The 17,567-nt window shown below is 36.4% G+C and overlaps 1 protein-coding gene across 1 annotated transcript; it reads right to left on the minus strand.

The window, feature by feature from the left end:
* Positions 1 to 1,155: 1,155 nt before the first annotated feature.
* LOC104884546 (uncharacterized) lies at positions 1,156 to 3,741 on the minus strand. Its single transcript, XM_057393085.1, has 3 exons — positions 3,332 to 3,741; positions 2,476 to 2,533; positions 1,156 to 1,588 (listed from the first exon to the last, which is right to left on the minus strand). The coding sequence occupies exons 1-3, from the start codon at positions 3,584 to 3,586 to the stop codon at positions 1,542 to 1,544; spliced, it is 360 nt and encodes a 119-aa protein (XP_057249068.1). The 5' UTR covers positions 3,587 to 3,741; the 3' UTR covers positions 1,156 to 1,541.
* Between the last annotated feature and the right edge of the window lie 13,826 nt (positions 3,742 to 17,567).

Below are 17,567 nucleotides of genomic sequence, written 5' to 3' on the forward strand. Positions count from 1 at the left end.
TACCTATGCAAGGTTGGCCTTAAAATTCTCAGTCGAGTTGTCTGACATTTGTTTTCTTCTTTATTGCATAATTGGCAATGTTCTTGTTTGATTCGCTTTTATTTATCAGGGTGTAAGTACCCTCCTTATCATTCTCTTTACATTCCGAATCTCCTTCTTATGACTATTCCTCCACTTCTGAATCTCTTCCTTAGTAGTCATAAATATATTACTATTCTTATCAGTATTAATATACTTCTAAGCTTCTTCTTTAATAAATTTCAGCCTATATATCATAATGGAATGAATGAGTGGAGCTGCTGCAAAAAAGAAGTCACGACTTTAGCTTGTTTTTCAAACTTCGAGGGTATGTGTCTTATGTCATTTTAGATATGTATGGTCACTACTACAAATATTGTTTCTGGCAATCCTTAGGATAATAGCTTGAGTGATAGGTTCATTTGGTTTTCTTTTTTCTTATAAAGTTTGTCTTAATACATTCTTTGGTTTCTTTAACTTGTGACTGATGAGATCTTTTCGGCCCGTTTGGTAATTGGTTATAAATGATGGTAATGGGAATGAATTTGTGTGTAAATTTGTGAAGAATATCATTGTCCACTCCCATGGTAATGCTAATTTATCATGAAGTGTCAACTTTCCTTCTTGAATTTTTATTCCCATCCAATACCACCTTGTAGGTGGTAATGAGTGGTAATGAAAATTGCTTCCTCTTGGTGACAAAAACACAAGTTTAGGGGTGAGATTGCTTGCCCATGGAGAAAAAATGTATCCCCATGGAGAAAAAATGTATCCCCATGGAGATTTAAAGGGTGCTGCCCTAATAAAATTACACTTAAAATTCATTTCTATTACAACAATTTATTAACGACTACCAAACGGGCCGTTTGTGTAATGAACTTGGGCAATGAGGAATTGTAATTAACTCAGCCCATTGTACTTGCCAAGTTGTGTAAACTTACAACTCTTAGTCGAGTGAAGCGTCTTCTTGCCATCTTTATGATTAATCTTATGCTTAAGGAAGATTTAGCATGTATCATGACAGTCGTAGTATGCCATAATATGAATTATAGCCCTGCCTCATAAGTTACAATGTAAAATCTGAACACGAATTCTTAAACCTGTTGTAACGCCCGGATAACCAAGAGAACTACGAAATTCCTAAACTAATTAAATAAATAATATTACGACTGAAAATTTCGACAAGGTTTCCCCCCAATTAGCATAATCTTAATGATGGGGTACCTAGTTTTCTCCCACCAGCTTTTATAAAAAAAAGAAAATAAATTCCAAGGCGTTACCGCCACACTTATAGAGCATAAGTGCAAGGCTTAGTGACTGCCTATCCAACAAACCCATTTTAACATCAGTATCACTAGATAACGTTTTGTGCCAAGAGATTCTTCTAGATGGTTAACTACATAAGTAACTATTTACAAAACTCCTTATCCATACATAGCCTAAATTTACAACCCAAAATGACCCTTTTTCCTTATTAGAGAAAAGATTATTCCTAAAACATAATCGCAAGTACTAAGCCGTCCTCACTCCAACGCATTCCCAAAAACATCATTACCTGTAACCTGCAAATCTGCTCACCATGGTGCAGACACAATGGATCATCACAGGTCAAATAATAGAAAAAAAACAACACACACAGACAAGAAACCGTCAGCGAAGCTGGTAACCACCATTCCACCTAATTCATAACAATGTAAAGTAACTTAATATGTAAAGATATACCACAACAAATATCTAATAGAAGTTTGCCAGATAACAAATTCTACTTTGCTCAATTTTGCATTCCAATAATCTGAACAGGAGATTAAGGTGGATCCGGGAGTCCCGGCCGACCCACTAATAAATATTGATAGACCCGGGAGCCCCGGCCGGTCATTTCATAACGTAAACCCGGGAGCCCCGGCCGGTTTACTAATAATTTCGATGGCCAATGACCTATAGTGTGCACACCCCTCCACTCAAGCTTTTATGTGACCCGGGACCCCCGGCGGGCCACGCTAGAGTAAGGACGGTCTAATATCTTGCCACATACGGCGATAACAATCAATTCTTGCCCCCAAACAGCAGATAAAAACCAATACTTACTACAATCAGTAGTAATTAACCTAATTAAGCCATATATACTTCTGAAGTCAATTCAATTCAATAATCCATAATCAACTCATAATTTAAAGTTCCATATTAAGTTCTCTCAAATTTAGAATCATAACCAAAGTATTAATAAACTTACGCATATGAATTCCAATCATGGTTTTTATACAACTAACATCATCTATCAGAAAGAGATAAGCTAGTATATACGTACTAGTAAAACAAAGTTCCAAGAAAGCATTATTTAAGGTTACTTAGAATCTTAAGAGCCTAAAACTATAACTCAAAGTTTCATGAGTGTCATATATACATATATATATATAGGTTTATTTTCATTCTTGGTGAAAAAGGTGTTCATGGGGTTACCTTGAGTGAATCCGATGCAAGCTGATGATCTTCTAATTCTCAGATTGCTCCCCTTCTCCTAAGGTAGTTAATAAATCATGAGTACAAAGTGGGGAATTAGTTTTTGCTTAGAATTTAAACTATGAAATTTAAAACTTACTTCTATACTTGCTTTCTATATTTCCCAAAATCAAACTATGTGAAATCAAAGACGTATACTTTTAAAATTCATAGCTCCTTGGAAGGAAATTAATAATATGGTTATCTATAATAAAATCAGTATTTTGAGATGTGTTGTTAAAGATTGAAAGCCTATAGTGAACTTGTACATGCAATGGTAGGTAGTCTGTAATGAAAGGTCACCATTTCTTGCCTTGCATACTCTTATAAGAAATTCTCAAATGTAGATGTATGTCCATATATATATAGGTTTATATTCGCACCATTTATATCCATATAACTAGTCTTAGTAGCCACTAACACCAAATTTCATTTCCAACTTATGAGATAAGAACTCAGTTTTAGTTACAAATTGAACCTCCCATACTTTGTGGATGATATTTATTTTGTAAAAGCTGTAAGATACGAAGGGAATTATACAATTATGTATTTAAGAATTAAGCAACCTAAAGTTCCAGTATTAATCTTCAAAAACTGATTCATGTAAATTATACACCCGAAATATCAGAATTTCAATAGTTTAAACTAGGATTCAGATAATTAACAAGTTCAATTCATAAAAAAAACAAAACAATCTACCACCACCATGAAGGCGGCGGCAGCAACAGTGGCTCGATCACAACCGCCAGCCGCCTTTTCAACAACCTCCAAACATCGACAAAGAAGAAAAGAAAAGAAGAAAAGAAAAAAAAAATACCTTCAGGTTCTTTGTCGGCGAGAGAGAGCGGCGAGGGATGGCTGACGGTGGAAGAGCGAGTGAGAGCTCTTCACAGAGTGACGGGTTGAGGGCGAGAAGTTTCGAGAGAGTGAAATTGGAAGATTGAAAAAAAATTAAGTCTAAGAAGGATGCCTCAACAGGGGAAATAAGTAAGGGGTGAGAAATGTCGGTTAAGGATTTCAAATTCCTAGCTATACCATTTAACTTTTGGTATTCGGGTTTTCCCTTAGTCATCTTGACTTTATCGATCTGTTTTTTTTTTTAAAAGACTAATTGGATTAATTAAAACACTATGCAAAATATGATATTAATAATATTTCAGAATACCAATACTTTGAAAATTTAATTTATAGAAAAAAAAATATTGGGGTATTACACGTTATCCCCCTTAAAAAAAAAGTTCGTCCTCGAACTTAGACCAATTACCCTTATACAATAACACTACTCTAAGTATGTCCATATTACGTGATATAATTACACAAATTAACTCAACATCATTCACAAGGCTAATAGAATCCAAAGACTCTTTCGTAGAGAAAGATTTCTTAATTATTGGGTCGATATATTCTAGGTCATAACATTTTTTTTTTCACTCTCAAATTTTTGTTCCATACCTTGTCCAAATAAATGTGGGAATTTTCTTTTCATATCTGCTTCCGTTTCCTAAGTAGCCTCTTCAATTTCTTGGCTCCGCCATAAAACTTTTACAAGTGGAATCTGTTTATTCCTGAGTACCCGAATTTCTGTGTCAAGAATCTTTATCGGCTGCTCTTCATAAGTTAATTTTTCTTCCAATTCGACGCTTTCGGGTTCAATGATATGTGAAGGATCATAAACATATTTTTTTAATTGGGATACATGAAAAACATCGTGTATCCGATTCATCTCCATGGGTAAAGCCAACCTATAAGCAACTTCTCCTATCCTTTCTAAAACTTCGTAAGGCCCTACGTATCTTGGGGTTAATTTTCCTTTTTTTCCAAATCTTACAACCCCTTTTGTTGGAGATACCTTTAGGAACACTTTCTCTCCAATTTCAAACTCCAAAGGTCTACGGCGTATATCTGCATACGACTTTTGACGATCTTGAGCTTCTTTCAACTTTTCTCGAATAATCTTAACTTGTTCGAGCGTCTTACTAATATAATCGGGACCTAAAATGAGAGTTTCACTAATGTCATCCCAACATAACGGGCTTCTACATTTCCTTCCATACAAGGCTTCATATGGGGCCATTCTAATACTAGAATGGAAGCTATTATTGTATGAGAATTCTACGTTGGACAAATGTTCGTCCCAAGCTCCCTGAAATTCCATGGCGCATGCTCTTAGCATATCTTCCAGAGTTTGAATAGTTCTTTCAGTTTGTCCATCTGTTGCAGGATGAAAAGCAGTGCTGAATTTTAAGTAAGTTCCCATAGCTTGCAACTTCTTCCAAAAGTGAGAAAGAAAACGAGAATCTCTATCAGAAACAATATCTTTGGGAATGCCATGTAATCTCACTACTTTTTTCATATATGCATCTGCAAGTTGTTTCAACTTCCACGTATCTTTCATGGCAATGAATCGGGCAGATTTAGTAAGTCGGTCTACTATCACCCATATTGCATTCTTCCCTGATCTAGTGAGTGGTAAACCCATAACAAAATCCATCGAAATAGAGTCCCATTTCCACATTGGTATCTCTAAGGGTTGAATCAACCCACTTGGTCTTTTATGCTCTGCTTTGACCTTTTGGCATGTTAAACATTTTGAAACAAAAGTTGCTACCTCTTTCTTCATTCCCTGCCACCAGAAGTGTTGTTTAAGGTCTTTATATAATTTGTTTCCGCCTGGATGAACTGAATAAGGCGTATTATGGGCCTCTTCTAAGATTTTTCTTCTAAGTTCCTTATTACTCGGAATACACCATCTGCCTTTATACTTTATAACACCACCAACATCAATTTCAAAATCTTCTGCTCCACCTTTTTCTTTCATTTCCTTAACTTTCAAGAGCCATTCATCTATTTGCTGCTCCTCCATAATTTCATCAAATAAACTCGGTCGAACACTCATGGCATTGAATACAGCTTCTATTCCTCCCTCTGGAACAACTTCAATTGAGAGTTTCTGAAACTCGTGACAAAGCTTATTAGGAAGTACAAATGTCATATTCAATGTATGCTTTGATTTTCTACTGAGGGCGTCAGCAACAACATTTGCTTTTCCTTCATGATACTAAATCTCGAGATCATAATCTTTTATTAATTCTAACCATCTCCTTTGTCTCATGTTGAGCTCTTTTTGAGTGAATATGTATTTAAGACTCTTGTGATCTGTGTAAACCTTACAGGAAGACCCATAGAGATAATGTCTCCAAATTTTCAGTGCAAAGACAATAGCAGCAAGTTCAAGATCATGCGTTGGATAGTTGACTTCATAAGGTTTTAATTGTCTTGAAGCATAAGCAATAACCTTCTTATTTTGCATTAATACACAACCTAAGCCGTTCTTAGATGCATCACTATACACTTCATACCCTTCCAATCCTGAAGGCAAGGTTAGAACTGGTGCCGAGGTCAATTTCTTTTTGACCTCTAGAAAAGCACTTTCACAATCTTCCCTCCACTCAAACTTAGATTCTTTCTTCATCAACCTCGTCATAGGTTGAGCTATTCTCGAAAAGACCTTAACAAATCTTCTATAATATCCTGCTAGTCCTAAGAAACTCCGAATTTCTGAGACACTGGTTGGTTTTGGCTAATCTGAAACGGCTTTTACTTTTGCAGGATCAACAGAAATTCCATCTTTTGAAAGAACATGCCCTAAGAGAACTATCCTTTCCAACCAAAATTCACACTTTGATAACTTAGCATACCATTTATCCCTTCGCAGTATATCCAAAATTTTCCTCAAGTGTTTTTCATGCTCTTCCTTTGATCTCGAATATATAAGAATGTCATCAATAAACACAACAACAAACCTATCTAAAAATTCATGAAAAGTCCTATTCATTTGATCCATAAATGCTGCAGGTGCGTTTGTCAACCCAAAAGGCATGACTGTAAATTCATAATGGTCGTACCTAGTCCTGAATGCGGTTTTAGGGATATCATATTCTTTTACCCTCAACTGATGATATCCCGACCTTAAATCAATTTTCGAGAATATTTGAGCCCCTTTTAATTGATCAAACAGATCCTCAATCCTTGGCAGAGGGTATTTATTTTTAATAGTCACTTTATTTAAGTCTCTATAATCTATACATAATCTCAATCCTCCATCCTTCTTTTTCACAAAAAGAACTGGTGCTCCCCATGGTGATACACTAGGCCGGATATATCCTTTTTCAAGCAATTCTTCTAATTGAGTTTTCAATTCCCGCAATTCCATAGGTGCCATTCTGTAAGGTGCTTAAGAAATTGGTGAGGTTCCTGGTATTACATCAATACTAAGTTCAACTTCCCTATAAGGTGGCACTCCTGGTATTTCATCGGGAAAAACATCTGCATATTCTCGAATTACACGAATTTCTTCTAATTTTTCTTCTAAGGTTGTGTCTCTAACATTACACAAGAATATGGGGTATCCTTTTCGAGAATATGACATGGCTTTCATCATATATATGATTTTAATACCAGGTTTCATCATCACTCCTTTATACGAAATTCTAATTCCTCTAGGCCCCCTAAGTGATACTTTTTGTTCATGACAGTCTAAGCTAGCTTTATATTTACTAAGCCAATCCATCCCCAAGATAGCATCAAATTCAGCAAGATCAAATTGAATAAAGTCAGCAGTAAGTTGAGACCCCGCAATATCAATAGGTACATTTTCAAATAATTTAGAACACGATATTACCGTGCCAGATGGAATAGTTACTTCAGTACCATGAATGGCAGAAGGTTTCAGGTTCAACTTTGTAACAAATGATGTTGATATAAATGAGTGAGATGCACCCGAATCAAAGAGTAGATAAGCTGGAGTAGATTGAATAAGGAAAATACCAGTGATAACATTTGGATTATTTTCTGCTTCAGTTCTATTCATGATATACATTCGTGCTTGATTTCCATCATTACGGTTTCCTGCTCCAGTTTGTTGCTGTGGCTTTGCAACTCCACTTCCACCACGGGTACCAAGGTTGTTACCTGCATTGGAGCTTCGAGGCCCACTAGAACTTCCTTGCCTATTATACCCTTGGTAATTGAAATTTTGAATTCCACCCTGCCCGGGATTGTTTCTTGATCCTTGGCCACTATAATTAGGCCTTCTAACCTGGCTTCCACTTTCATCAAGCATGCTAGGACAATGAGCAGCTCGATGTCCCAACCCTTTACATTTAAAGCATGTCACAACTTCACCAGCACAAGTCTTTCCCGGATGATACGGCTTGTTACATCCCCTGCATACTGAAGTTTGACGATTAAAAGATTGGCCTTTATTTTGGTTGATTCCCCCTCCAAATCCTTGATTTCCTCGATAATTGTTATTCCCACCTTCATTATTGTTACGATTGTCGTATCGGGGTTTCTTATCATAACTACGCTGATTAGAGGAATCTCCTCCTTCTCTTCTCTTGTTCCGGTTAAATACAACATCTTCATTTTCTTGAATACGCTGCAGGTTTGTTGCTCTCTCATAAGCTTCCTGGAATGTCTTCGAAGATATTCCACCAAGTAATTTTTGCAACTTAAATTTCAATCCCTCTTCGTACTTCTTAGCTTTTTCTTCTTCAGTAGGGATAATGTGAGGGGCAAAATGAGAAAGCTCAACAAACTTATCAGTATATTCTTGAACTGTCATACCCCCTTGATTTAACTTCAAAAATTCTTGCTGTTTCTGCCACTTCAATGCAACTAGATAAAATCTTGCCCTAAGCCTCTCTTTAAAGGTCTCCCATGAGAAGTCACTTTCAGCAAGGCAAGCTACCTTAACTGTACTCCACCAGTTGTCAGCTTCTTCCTTGAGATAAAATGTCGCCACCTTAATTTTCATGTCCTCCGGGCAGTTGGTAGCATCAAAAAGTTTTTCAATGTCCCTCACCCAATTCTATAGGGCTTTGGGATCAACTTTTCCTCCATAAATAGGTGGGTTATGCGCCGAAACTTTCTTTAGAATTGAGCTGGAAGGATCAAGATCTTGTTGTCTTTGTATCAGATGTTGGCCAATGGATCGAGTAAGGTCTTCAAGTACCCTAAGTCTAGTAGTCATTTCATCATCATTGGTGCTTCCCTCATTTCTTGAGGCCATCCTGGAGTAGAAGATCACAACGTTCTTAAGCAAGCTGTTTTCTAGTCTGCCGCAATAAGTCTTTGAATCCAAGTTTATTAACTTATCTAATGTAGGCTTTGATGAGGTTATAGTCTAAACTAGGGTCTACATAAATAACGTTTAGGCATAACATATACCGTTTAATATCAATTTACAATCAAATAATATTCATTCACACAAGCCACAATAATAACATTATCAACAGAATTCTTAACATACTTGTCACAACCATAAAGCCATTCCACACTGGTGATAAAATCCAGTGTCGGCTAACACACATCTCATTCTCCGTTTTCCATATTCTCATATAATTACAAATTCAATATCAACATTCTCATTTCATCATTTTATAACATACTAACAAGATTTATATATTTCTCATAAACATTATTCAACTAAAATAAAATAAAAAATTTTGAAAAATAAATTACCACCGCCTGTAACACCCTCTCTCGATGCGATCCCTCTTCCCAAATGTTTTAGTTTTCCTAATTCTATTGGTTTTACAACCTATAATCCTTATTCTAACTTCTTCACCACCACACTCAACCAAAATTAGCCTTCGGTTCTGATACCATTTTGTAACGCCCGGATAACCAAGAGAACTACGAAATTCCTAAACTAATTAAATAAATAATATTACGACTGAAAATTTCGACAAGGTTTCCCCCCAATTAGCATAATCTTAATGATGGGGTACCTAGTTTTCTCCCACCTGCTTTTATAAACAAAAGAAAATAAATTCCAAGGCGTTACCGCCACACTTATAGAGCATAAGTGCAAGGCTTAGTGACTGCCTATCCAACAAACCCATTTTAACATCAGTATCACTAGATAACGTTTTGTGCCAAGAGACTCTTCTAGATGGTTAACTACATAAGTAACTATTTACAAAACTCCTTATCCATACATAGCCTAAACTTACAACCCAAAATGACCCTTTTTCCTTATTAGAGAAAAGATTATTCCTAAAACATAATCGCAAGTACTAAGCCGTCCTCACTCTAACGCATTCCCAAAAACATCATTACCTGTAACCTGCAAATCTGCTCACCATGGTGCAGACAGAATGGATCATCACAGGTCAAATAATAGAAAAAAAACAACACACACAGACAAAGAAACCGTCAGCGAAGCTGGTAACCACCATTCCACCTAATTCATAACAATGTAAAGTAACTTAATATGTAAAGATATACCACAACAAATATCTAATAGAAGTTTGCCAGATAACAAATTCTACTTTGCTCAATTTTGCATTCCAATAATCTGAACAGGAGATTAAGGTGGATCCGGGAGTCCCGGGCGACCCACTAATAAATATTGATAGACCCGGGAGCCCCGGCCGGTCATTTCATAATGTAAACCCGGGAGCCCCGGCCGGTTTACTAATAATTTCGATGGCCAATGACCTATAGTGTGCACACCCCTCCACTCAAGCTTTTATGTGACCCGTGACCCCCGGCGGGCCACGCTAGAGTAAGGACGGTCTAATATCTTGCCACATACGGCGATAACAATCAATTCTTGCCCCCAAACAGCAGATAAAAACCAATACTTACTACAATCAGTAGTAATTAACCTAATTAAGCCATATATACTTCTGAAGTCAATTCAATTCAATAATCCATAATCAACTCATAATTTAAAGTTCCATATTAAGTTCTCTCAAATTTAGAATCATAACCAAAGTATTAATAAACTTACGCATATGAATTCCAATCATGGTTTTTATACAACTAACATCATCTATCAGAAAGAGACAAGCTAGTATATACGTACTAGTAAAACAAAGTTCCAAGAAAGCATTATTTAAGGTTACTTAGAATCTTAAGAGCCTAAAACTATAACTCAAAGTTTCATGAGTGTCATATATACATATATATATACATATATATATATATATATATATATATAGGTTTATTTTCATTCTTGGTGAAAAAGGTGTTCATGGGGTTACCTTGAGTGAATCCGATGCAAGCTGATGATCTTCTAATTCTCAGATTGCTCCCCTTCTCCTAAGGTAGTTAATAAATCATGAGTACAAAGTGGGGAATTAGTTTTTGCTTAGAATTTAAACTATGAAATTTAAAACTTACTTCTATACTTGCTTTCTATATTTCCCAAAATCAAACTATGTGAAATCAAAGACCTATACTTTTAAAATTCATAGCTCCTTGGAAGGAAATTATATAATATGGTTATCTATAATAAAATCAGTATTTTGAGATGTGTTGTTAAAGATTGAAAGCCTACAGTGAACTTGTACATGCAATGGTAGGTAGTCTGTAATGAAAGGTCACTATTTCTTGCCCTGCATACTCTTATAAGAAATTCTCAAATGTAGATGTATGTCCATATATATATATAGGTTTATATTCGCACCATTTATATCCATATAACTAGTCTTAGTAGCCACTAACACCAAATTTCATTTCCAACAACTTATGAGATAAGAACTCAGTTTTAGTTACAAATTGAACCTCCCATACTTTGTGGATGATATTTATTTTGTGAAAGCTGTAAGATACGAAGGGAATTATACAATTATGTATTTAAGAATTAAACAACCTAAAGTTCCAGTATTAATCTTCAAAAACTGATTCATGTAAATTATACACCCAAAATATCAGAATTTCAATAGTTTAAACTAGGATTCAGATAATTAACAAGTTCAATTCATAAAAAAAAAACAAAACAATCAACCACCGCCATGAAGGCGGCGGCAGCAACAGTGGCTCGATCACAACCGTCAGCCGCCTTTTCAACAACCTCCAAACATCGACGAAGAAGAAAAGAAAAGAAGAAAAGAAAAAAAAATAATACCTTCAGGTTGTTTGTCAGCGAGAGAGAGTGGCGAGGGATGGCTGACGGTGGAAGAGCGAGTGAGAGCTCTTCACAGAGTGACGGGTTGAGGGCGAGAAGTTTCGAGAGAGTGAAATTGGAAGATTGAAAAAAAATTTAAGTCTAAGAAGGATGCCTCAACAGGGGAAAATAAGTAAGGGGTGAGAAATGTCGGTTAAGGATTTCAAATTCCTAGCTATACCATTTAACTTTTGGTATTCGGGTTTTCCCTTAGTCATCTTGACTTTATCGATCTGTTTTTTTCTTTTTAAAGACTAATTGGATTAATTAAAACACTATGAAAAATGTGATATTAATAATATTTCAGAATACCAATACTTTGACAATTTAATTTATAGAAAAAAAAATATTGGGGTATTACACCTGTGGCTGGTTTCTATGTTAGATTACGAACAGTCGTGCAACTTTGCAAATGCTATATATTCGGAAATTCAATGAACATTAGTGAATTCTTCTTTTGGGATAATGTGGTGTTTGTCGTTTCTCTTTCTTCGACGGGCAAGTGTTGGGAGGGGGATATGTTTGGTATTGAGATTATGCAAGGAGTTCAAGAAATAATTCCCTGGGCATGGTATTGTTTTGACTAGTGTTGTATGCTTGCTGTTGTACAACCATTACTATGAGGGTGTTCAATATCATTCTTGTTAATTTAGAAACTAGTAATTGTGTGCACATGTTAGAGATGGCGTGACATATTGTTGGAGCTTAGTTCTAGCAGATTATATACTAATACTATGCACTTTGTTTATCTTCAAAACCTAAGTGTGATGTAATTGGGCTTATTGAATTTTTTGGGTAGTGTAATATAAAGTAGTATCTCCTCTCAAGCTTCTTGTTGTTGTATTCTTGGTGTTGTACAGCAGCAACAACATTTTTTTAAAAAGACGTAAGTGCTCCGGTTGTTAGGAAAAAAGCGAAGCACTTCACAAGTGCTCCGGTTTTCTCTTATCAACCGGATCACTTGACATATTTTCAACATATAGAATTCACAAGTGCTCCGATTTTTAAGACAATGCGAGAGCTTGTAAATCTAAGTTCTTCAGTTTTTAACCGTAGCACTTGGTAAATACTCAGGTGCTCGTATGACGTCTGCTATGGGTGAAATACGGAGCACATGTAAAAATCGAAGCACTTGATAAATACTCAAGTGCTCGTATGACGTCTACTACGGGTGAAATACAGAGCACTTATATAGTTTTTAACCGGAGCACTTGAAGTTTTTTCCACTAGTATTATACAGGTATCATTGACTAATCATTTCAAGTTCATGTTTTAATTATTTCAGGTTACGATAGGATACCATGTGCAAGATTTGCAAAGTTAGTGGTCAGGTGCAAGATTCATACATGCAGGAGGATTAGGTGGTGTTTGAGGTGCAGGACCAAGTGCATTTAGATTTGTAAATATTTTGCAATTATTTGAAAGTTTTATTTCTAATAGAAATGATCAAAATATGTACATTAGACCATTTAATTCAAATAATTTATGATGTTTCCGTTAATCAAACCTAACGCGTTACCTCTTATGAATCATGCAACTCGTGAGGCTGTTTTTTTTATAAAGAAAATTACCTATCACATCACCTTCTATGATAGAGGCGACACATTAGAGGGTCTATCGCGTCCCTTTTTATAATGGAGGTGACACATTAGAGGGTCTATCACGTCCTCTTTTATGATGGAGGCGACACATTTGAGGGTCTATCGAGTATGCTCTCATCATGGAGGTGATGCATAAATCTACCTAATGCGTCGCATATTATATAGCAGATGATGCGTTAGTTTAATATGAAAACTAATTTTTGAGGCTAACGCATTAGTTTTTATTTTTTGTTTTAGGCGACGCGTAAACCAACCTAATGTGTCGCCTATTACATAATTATTGGTGCGTTAGCATGAGGCTATCATGTCCCCTCTTATGTTTTAGGCGACGCATAAACATTTCTAATGTATCGCTTGATATACAAGACGTTATGTATATAGTGTCGGCAGCTATTATGACGGGTCAAACGCGACGCGATAAGTCCTCTAGAGGGGACACGATAGGGGCTTTTTGTAGTGTCTGCCACTCAAAGAATTTGGCCAGAAGAATTTGCTTGAGAAGTGTGCCACTGAGTACTTTATCTTCTCAGGCATGTTTGGTATCAGTGTGTGTACAAGAATGAGCTCAAAATACCTCCAGTCTTGCACCATGAAGGTTAAGCGGAAGACAGATTTGGATGTGCTTGGGAAATTTATCACATCGGCTTCTTGGCAAGCCGACCTTTGTTACTGAAATGGAATTTCAAATTGAGGTCATATAGTTGCGCAAGTATTCCTGAATTTCTTCTTATACCTTTTTTCTTTGTCTGAGGAAAAAAATATACAACTCGGGGTGAAAGACTTCGTTCTACTTGCAGGCTTCCAAGTTCTACATATGTTTGCCCTTACTAGCTGACAAGGAAGCAAACCCTCATCTTTTTCTGATGGACTCTAGTGATGGTAGTGAGTTTCTTATTATCTGCCATATGTTAAGTTTTTACATTTGGGATTGCATTATAACTTCCTTTATCCCCTTGAACTTAAAGTGACACTAGGGGAAAAAAAAGGAAGGGCTGCGCAGGAAGGGCTGCGCTTTTTATATAAGCGCAGCCCTATAAATTAAGGGCTGCGCTTTTCTACAAAAGTGCAGCCCTACAGAACAGAAGGGCTGCGCTTTTGTAGAAAAGCGCAGCTCTTCAGTTAGTAGGGCTGCGCTTTTTAAAAAAGCGCAGCCCTTCTACTCTATAGGGCTGCGCTTTTTTTAACAGGCGCAGCCCTATTGGGCCTTAAAATAAAAACCCGCCAATAAACTTCAGCATCCTCACAAAAAAACCCTCGCTCATACTAAAAAACTTCAGCATCTTCACGCCTCTCTCTCTTCTCTCTCATACGCCCCCACTCTTCTCTCTCATACGCCCCTTCTCTTCTCTCTCTTCCCTCCCTTTCATATGCCTTTTACACTCATGCTGTCAAATGGCTTAAAGCAGACGACAAACACCGTGACTTAGTCGAGAAATTCCGGTTATCTTCCACCGTGACAAACACCGGTTTGCGGATGTTTTCAAGTACACCGTGACAAACACCGGTTTGCGACAACCATCGTGCTGCTGCATTTCGAATTTTCTGGTTATCTTCCACCGTGACAAATTCCACTATTGCGCTTTGAATCTATCTCCTTCGTTCGTCTCTTCACAACAACAACAACCACCGTCGCCATCAACCCCGACGAGTTGGTCTTCAGATCTATAATTTTAGGGGTTTTTTTTTGCATTTTTGTTCATTTTCGTTCATCTTTTTTTATTTTTGTTCTATTTTCGTTCTTTTTTTTCTATTTCCGGTCGTTCGTTGCAGTAATTTCAGATCTATAATTTTAGGGTTTTTTCTTCATTTTTTTTTTTTTCGTTTATTTTTTGTTACATTTTTCGTTTCTGATTTTGTTTTTTTTTGTAATTGTGATGTAATTTTTTTCGATTTTTCTTTTCAGGATATTAATTTCTGTTTTTTTTTGGTTTGTATTCAATTCTTTTTGTGTAATTACTATGTAATTTTTTGGGATATTTTTCATTTTGTTGAATATTTTGCTGCAGTAATCACTTTTTGTTTTTTGTTGTATTGTTTATGTTTTATTTTGATATTTATCTCAATTTTTGCGCAAGTGTTGATGGCGGATAATGAATTGTGTTTGTATTTGATGTTTTTTTTTTTTGTCAATTTTATGTTGTTGTTCGTAATATTTCTCTATATAAAAATGGAAAAAAAAAAAAAAATTTATTTTTTTTTTGGGTCAAAAGGGCTGCGTTTTTTACTAAAAGCGCAGCCCTTCAAGCTTAGAAGGGCTGCGCTTTTTACTAAAAAGCGCAGCCCTTCTAAGCTTGAAGGGCTGCGCTTTTTTTGTAAAAAGCGCAGCCCTTTGTTGTGAAGGGCTGCGCTTTTAGTAAAAAACGCAGCCCTTTGTTGTGAAGGGCTGCGCTTTACTAGCGCAGCCCTACTTGAAAAGTGAAGGGCTGCTATTGAAAGGGCTGCTGTCAAAAAGCGCAGCCCTACATGCCATTTTTAGCGCAGCCCTTCTTCATTTTTCCACTAGTGTGAGGATTTATCATTGAAGTTAATCTGCTAATTATTGTATTATGAGCATACTTTGTATAAACTTTAACTTTTATCTATATATAGATGTTTGTGTGTCAATTTAGTATCAAAAGGCAAAAAGAAAAATTTAGTATTTGGAGTCACAAGGGTAATGGTTTTTGCATTATAACTTCCTTACCCCCTTGAACTTCAAGTGAGGATTTATCAGTGAAGTTGTCTTAGTCTTTAAATCTGTTGACGTTTGTATTATGAGCATACTTTGTATGAAAACTTTTAACTTTTATCTATAGATAGATGTTTGTGTGTATTTGGCATAAAAAGGCAATAAAAAATCAATTTTTTGGGTCACAAGGGTAGTGGTTTTTACTCAAAATTGCAACCCTTAATTATTAAGGGCTCCGGTTAAAATTGTTAAGGATTGCGGTCAAAAAAACGTAATCCTTAGGCCGCTTTGGACTACCGTCCTTGCCCTTTTTTCCTCTAGTGATTGGAAAGAATAGTATCAATATTCAAATGAGAAAAAAAAAGCTTTAAAGACTGGGGGAGTATTAATCATCAAATTTTAATGCAGCTAACATATATAAATATACATTAAATAATTAGAATATAAATAAATTGATTAAGCAAAAAAATTCCCATGTAATTGTACACGAGTTTAAAATCTAATGCAATATAGTACTTTCATTTCACAATACATGCACCATTTTTATATAGCACACAAACCAAGGGTGAGCAAAGTGAGTAATATGATTACATTTATAAATTGATGTGATTATGATTTAATGGAGGAGATGTATTGTCAAACATCCAAAAAGAGAAAATTATACATGCATTGTGAAATATCCTAAAGAGGAAAATGGCGCAGATAATGTGAAATGGGCTAGTATCCATAAATCAAACTACTCCTCCGTCCCAGAATACTCTTGACACTTATTAAAGCATGTAGTTTTAGATGATAAGTTGTTTGATTATCAATTGTTATTTTATTAAAAAAGTAGATGTGATAAGAGTTAGTAGTTAGTAAAAGTAGTATTTTATTTATTTCAAGGAGAGAAAATGTGAGCCATGATTAGAATTGGTAATTAATAAAAGTGGTATTATTTTATTTGGATGAGAGAGTGTGTGAGCCAACAGTTTAAAAGTAGAATGATTAAAATAATAGTAGGTCATATCCAAAATAAAAGTATAAAGAATATTTTGATACAGATAAAAAAATTTAGAGTTAAGCATAAAGTTGAGCCCTAACTTTTAGTATTTTTCATCACCAATTGGGGGCTCAAGTTTTTTTTCATCAATTGAGTACTCTGATTGATTTTCACTACAATTAAACCATAACCACTCCTAATCAACTCTCTCCTCTAGTCCTCCCCTCACCCCTTTCTCTCTCTTCCCCACAAACACAAACACTCACCCGCACAAACACTATTTGCCACAAAACAACCATCAGCAGACACCTAGCTACAACCAACCGCCCACCACTCCACCTCAACACCGACCAAGCTCCACCTCACCTCACCACTCCAGCAAACCTAACACTACCATCATTAACCACCCCAAAACCCAACCTAAACCCGAGCACCCCCGCAAACCAACATCAAATCCAACCCCACCACAACACAGCCAACCAATCCACCAACGGTCCCCCTCTAGCACAACCAAATCGGCGGCACTCAACCCAAACCAACAAGCAACCTAAACGAAAGAAGAAGGTGGTGAGAGAGAATTTCGAACAACAACCACGACCATTGTTGTTGAGGTTGTTCGTTTTCTGCTGTTGTTGGTGTGATGGTGTTGAAGGGCGTGTGGTGGTGACTGGCACTGGAGGTCCAGTGAGATCTCAAGCGAGGGTGAGCGAGCATGAGTGTGGGTAGGTGTGTGAGGATGAGGGTGGTTGCACGTGAAGGGACGACGGTCGGATAGGGGCGGCCAAGGTTGCTCGCCGGTGGTGGTTGTGGTGGCGAACATTAGGGCAGTGGTGTTGGTTGTGC

Source organism: Beta vulgaris, chromosome 2 (genome assembly GCF_026745355.1).
Source record: "Beta vulgaris subsp. vulgaris cultivar EL10 chromosome 2, EL10.2, whole genome shotgun sequence".
NCBI classification, from domain to species: Eukaryota; Viridiplantae; Streptophyta; class Magnoliopsida; order Caryophyllales; family Amaranthaceae; genus Beta; species Beta vulgaris.

Bases quoted from the DNA above. Each gene is read 5' to 3' on its own strand.
- LOC104884546 (XM_057393085.1), bottom strand. From the start codon at position 3,586: ATGACTAAGGGAAAACCCGAATACCAAAAGTTAAATGGTATAGCTAGG. The intron at 2,534-3,331 runs GTATTTTTTTTT...TAACTACCTTAG, and splicing joins CGCCGACAAAGAACCTGAAG to GAGAAGGGGAGCAATCTGAG. The intron at 1,589-2,475 runs GTAACCCCATGA...CATGGTGAGCAG, and splicing joins TTGCATCGGATTCACTCAAG to ATTTGCAGGTTACAGGTAAT.